This window comes from Dendroctonus ponderosae, unplaced genomic scaffold (assembly GCF_020466585.1).
Source record: "Dendroctonus ponderosae isolate FM_Combo_2020 unplaced genomic scaffold, Dpon_F_20191213v2 Dpon_F_20191213_2, whole genome shotgun sequence".
Classification (NCBI taxonomy): domain Eukaryota; kingdom Metazoa; phylum Arthropoda; class Insecta; order Coleoptera; family Curculionidae; genus Dendroctonus; species Dendroctonus ponderosae.
This window is the reverse complement of record NW_026018165.1, coordinates 17194459-17199782: the sequence shown is the minus strand read 5'-3', so window position 1 is coordinate 17199782 and position 5324 is coordinate 17194459. Positions and strand designations below refer to the sequence as shown.

General features: G+C 36.1%; 3 protein-coding genes across 11 annotated transcripts in view; 2 read left to right on the top strand and 1 right to left on the bottom strand.

Annotated features, from left to right (window-relative positions):
* LOC109536636 (intraflagellar transport protein 56) overlaps positions 1–2495 on the top strand; it is a gene marked incomplete at its 5' end in the record, with an annotated part of 5302 nt that extends 2807 nt beyond the window's left edge. Inside the window, 4 exon segments of the mRNA XM_019902936.2 lie at positions 77–245; positions 299–482; positions 562–730; positions 792–2495. Coding sequence (XP_019758495.2) covers positions 77–245; positions 299–482; positions 562–730; positions 792–932 — 663 coding nt within the window. The 3' untranslated portion in view covers positions 933–2495.
* The window catches only part of LOC109536729, a 57732-nt gene that overhangs the window by 32215 nt on the left and 20193 nt on the right, over positions 1–5324 (top strand). The window lies entirely within an intron of this gene.
* The window catches only part of LOC109536637 (suppressor of cytokine signaling 2), a 19157-nt gene continuing 14761 nt past the window's right edge, over positions 929–5324 (bottom strand). For 5 of the 6 annotated variants that reach the window (XM_048663597.1, XM_048663599.1, XM_048663596.1 and 2 more), the window contains exons 4-5: positions 4918–5134; positions 1050–4810 (exon numbers count right to left, since the gene is read on the bottom strand). In XM_048663597.1, coding sequence (XP_048519554.1) covers positions 4575–4810; positions 4918–5134 — 453 coding nt within the window. In that variant the 3' untranslated portion in view covers positions 1050–4574. Of the gene's footprint in view, positions 1021–1049; positions 4811–4917; positions 5135–5324 lie in introns of those variants that run through there. The other variant, XM_048663600.1, reaches the window with a different exon arrangement.

Below are 5324 nucleotides of genomic sequence, written 5' to 3'. Positions count from 1 at the left end.
TTGCAAAATCCACTTGAACATGACGCTGCTTTTTTCGAAGTTTGGTAGATGCACATACATATATACGTACTTTTAGGAAGATCACGTAAAAACGGCTGAGGAATGTTTCCATCTTGTGGGAAGTTCGTCAAGCGAATGTGATACGATTCACGGGAGGCAATGCATGGCAGCTGCTTTTTTTTTAGCTGGTCAGTTTGAGGAAGTATTGGTTTATTTATCCAGTATCAAGAGTTACCTCCATTCAGGTATGCAAGGAAATTAAGTTAAATACTGTTGTAGTTGATATTGTCCGTTACAGATGACACATTCAATTTCAATTTCGCCCAGGCAAAGACGGCTTGCCAACATTTCAAGGATGCAGAAGACAGCTTCTTACTAATTCAGGATCCCAAAATCAAGAACCATTACGTGTATATTTCAAACTTAGCGCGATGTTTTGTTATGAACAGAAAGCCACAAGAAGCCTGGGAATTATATTTGAGGTGACAAGTGCGAATTTTTAAGTTAACATAAAAATTTTCGTTCATTAAACAATTCCCTAATTGATTTAATCTCATTTAGAATGGACAATACACCACAAAGCTTCAATTTGCTTATCCAAATAGGTAATGACTGTTACAAAATGGGGGAGTTCTGGTATGCTGCGAAAGCTTTCGATATGTTGGACCGATTAGACCCGAATCCAGAATTTTGGGAAGGAAAACGTGGGGCTATAGTTGGCGTTTTTCAGGTTAAAGCAGATACAATTTACATTCAAAGCTGGTTATTTTATGTTATTACCTTTGATTTAGGGCGTGGTAGCTAAAACACACTCTGTGGATATGCTTAGCGACATCCTTCAACTTTTAAGGACCAGCAACTTGGGCCAAGCAGAGCATATCGCAAAAGTCATCAGAAATTGGGCCAAGGATGAGAGACTGACCATATCCTAATTTTAAGATTTATTATCGGCAGTTTAATTGGTGTCCGGGATTTTTTGTTACTTCAATTCAAATTTATCTATTCAAGTTGCTTTGGATGCTGAAAAAAATTATTCAAAGAAGCAACAATCAAAATGACAAATATTTTAATATGCAATATTCTCTAGTGAAATAAATATATTAGTCTAAATCACACATTACCGACATGTACACTAAGGGCCGGTTGCACAATCCAAGTTCAGCGGTGAACGTGGTTCAACGAAAATTTTCGGTTGTCCCAATCGCGTTCAAGCCTGGTCATATTATAACCTAAAGGTGTTTACGGTTTTGATTTTATAACATATAACAACATAACACAGGTGTTTATAAGTATTAAATTTTTATGTTGTGAAAATTGACCTCGAAAAAAAAAATGGTTTGAATCTGTTTTTTTACACTCGATATGTGCTTTATGCATTTTTACTAAAGCCAGCAAAATATTTTATTCTTTCGACGTAAAATTCGTTGACCGGGAGATTTCGTAATGGCTTCCATAATGAAAAGATTTCGCTGAATCTACTAAACTAAAGAAAAATATATTTTAATGCTTACAATGGTCCAATCAATTCAGTATCAGACCCTCGTCTCGTCTTTATCTATGATCAGACCATGTGGATGCGGTTCAGTTCAAATATGCTGGACTGACAAACATAGTTGCCAATCAAAGAAAACCAAATATACCACATTTTCAGGTGACGACGGTTCAGTCCAACCATCGTTGAACTTGCTTTTGTGCAACCGGGTCTAAGATTAAACTTTTATTAAAAGTTCTTAGTTAACATTTCAGAAGTTCTGAATAATGATCACACGGACAAAAGCGTTATATTATATACTCCGTACACTATAACTCGAGTGTTGCTGCCATACCCGCCTTAAATTACATATATAAACATAAATACTCGAAACAGTTTTAAATTATCTCAATGTTGTCCCCCTTTTGATGATTATTGCTTACGGAATAAGGGTTTATTCGAAAAGCACAAATATACCGTCAACGCAAAAGTAGTGTCTTAAAAAAAAATTCCCATCAATCTACGATCGATTCAACATCGCTTTAAATTATGTAGTATTTCAAAGTGCTTTCGCATTTTATGATTGCTTGAAGTTCTACAATGCCCAAAACGCAACAAAAAAGATTCGACTTATCAGACAAATTTCATGCATAATTGTTTTTCTGTTGGTAGTCACACTTCATCAGTGAAGACGTGCGACCAGTTATACTGTACGGAGTAGGAGTGTTTAGTAGAGTTTCCCAAACCGTGTTCCGCGAAAATATTTGCTTGACAATTGTCCTTTACTTCATACGCTCTGTGATTTTTTAGGTGTTAAAATGTTACTCATAAAAATTGTGACCTTTTTTGTCTTTTTAGGTGTTAAAATAAAGTTCAGTAGAATTGAATGTTCCGTTGTGTTTCGACAAAGTTTGGGAAACCCTGGTTAGGACAATGTATCTGGGCGTAGCCACCTGGCATACTCTTTTACAGCATGATATAAAATGTTAAATATACTTCTATTTGTGCATGTTGCGAGTCGAAATTGCGTTTGATTCTTTCTCTAAAAGTACACCAGTAGCATATTACGTTTAGAAAGCCAATATGGCTTACCGGGTCTTTAATGTTGGACGGAAGAATTTTACCGAAAAATACCACCTTTATACGTTTCGGTTAAATTCACCCGACCTCCATTAAATTGCACACCTACAAAATTGCTAATAATTTACAATGACAATTTATTGTCCTTAAAAACTCAGAATATTTAGTCCACTTTTTTGCAACTGAGTGTAGTTATCGTTACTTTAGTTGCTCCTTCAAAAGTTCAGTAATGTTCGAACATACATAAAAACTAAACCGCGTAACCACCGGGTTTGTCTAATGTGATGCCGATCCTTCTGCTTATTGGTAAAAGATGTTCGTGGAGGTGTTTGGGTTTACCGGTTAATATATATCGACAAAAAATTTAAATAAATATTGAAACTTTTCTCAAGGCGCACGAATCGGCTTAACCGAACCCGGTGGGGACGCAGCTTTATATTAAGGTGCGTATAGATGAGGAGTAGAGCCTGTGACGAAACAGTTTTTGACTAGAAAGCCTCCTGTGAATTTGGCTATTCCATCTGATAAAACATCGGAACGATTTTACCACAAACTTTGCCTGTTCGCATAGCTGATTTTTCGCGTTAGCTGTTTTTTTTTAATAATTATTATTTGTCTTTGAGATGTCACAAGTATATATAACACAATACAATTTGCATGCTTTTGAAATTTAGAGAAAAATGTTAAATACAAAAGTTGTAGATATGTCTAGTTTATCTTAAGATAGTACCAATTGATACAGGGTGTCTCAAATTCAAGTGACCGACCAAACTTTTTTTCTTAAATGGAATGCCTCTGGAACAGAGCTTTCATTCTAGTTTTAGGTATTTGCAACTTTAAACCCTTTCTATGTATTTGATGACCCAATAAATGTATGTTTGAACCCCGTATAAATCTGACAAACTTTGCTCATCACAGACTCGATCGTCATATCTACATGCACCTTTACACATAAAACGGCCTAACTCTTGCAATGGTGCATAACAGAGAGCATGAATTTCAACCGCTGATACTATTTCTATAACTACTACGTCTACTTGATACAATACTTTTGTGGTTTTATAATTTATTACTCTTCTTTCATCCGCTCGGTATGTAAAGGTACCGACATACTTATACAGTCTTTGTTATTGTTAATGAATTTAACCAAAATCACGATTCATATCAGACAAGGGAGAACGCATTAAGATGTGTTGAAAATGAAAAAGGAGAATTTCTTTTCAGGTTTAAAAAAATCAAATTAAGGATGTTCGTCTGCTTTGGAATTAACAAACAGATATGGATGAAAAAATCAACACACACTTATTAATAGAAGTGAACTTCCCCCATAGACCAAATTTCAACCACCCATCAGAAGAGATGTCTTCTGGGTAGTCCAGATTTTTTGCCCTTCTTACTTGGAATATACAGCAATTAACAAACAGATGTTAATAAAAGTTTCAGATATATTAAAGTAATATCTAGGGGTCAATATAATAACTTCTAAAAATCGAGTAGGTAATTTTATCCTTCACTGCCTTGGGCAGTCACAAGTCTATGCGTAGTTCATTTTGACTAGAGACGTACCAGATGAAACTCTTTAAGCGTTTCAAAAATTTTAGCTATTTTCGGCTTTTTATGGCAATCCAAATAACGATAGGAGCATTGAAGTAACGTTAAAATTTAAGGTTTCAAAATCTCTCTAAAAGCTTGTATGCAAGTCAAAGGTTCAATAGCAGCCGAATATTTCAGAAACTATCGATGGGGGCGCTGCGAAACGTCAAATTACTCGTTGCCGAGTGACAGTTGACACTTGTCTATCTATAGGGCTTGGTGAACAAGTCAAATGTGACAGTTGCAATTGTAAGCATTCTGACAAAAATCAAAAGCTTGCAAAAGTTGATTCATTTGTAGTTATAATTTTAGCCAGAATTCCGTGAAGGGTTTTGAAATTTAATATGGGCCACGTTGCCAAGCGTTGTTCGCGTTTCCTCTTTGTCTGTCTTGTCGACTTCACATCCACGATAATTTTGGTTGTCTCTGTTCATATGGTATGTGGGTACGCTTCCAAGTAAGTAACCAACGAACCTGGCAACTGTATTTTCTTATACACGTGAGATCCAACTCCAGTTCTGTGTTTTGGACTCGGCAATATGTGTTGTTGCACCGCTAATCGCGAAAGATGTGTTAAGCTGAGTGGTTCTTTTCTTAAAGGTTTTAGAAGTACAATAGCAGAGTTCAATGCGCCAACATTGGTCACCCAGACCGGTGTGTCACAATCTAAGACCAGAAAACGTGAAAATCTTCAACTATGCATATGATAAAACATTTGTATGTATGTATGGATCATCAAGTTATAAATAATCAACATCATTCTGCAAACTCACCTCTACCAGATTGCCCATATTCAATGATGTAGAATTCAATAAGGTCTACGACACTGCGGAAGGCGGGCATTCGGTCTTGCAGATGGTTTTGGGACTGCATTTGGAAGAGCCCCTTAATGTTTTCCAGTCTAACGGATCTCGGCCCTTTTTCAGTCTGAACACTCAACGAGAATTGATATTGTGGACTGCTGGATCTTCTTAGTAAAAAAGTACCAATCTAAAAATAAGCATATTTCAGGCTAATTTTTCATTTCAATTGCGTTAATTACAACAGACAATTTCTAAATGCCGTATTCATAAGATATGTATCATCATGTGTTTGTGGTTGTTACACGTCAGAAACCGACTTGGCAAGTACTTACAAGGGCGGATTCATGGGGGCAAATCTAAAACTTCTTGGATTCAAG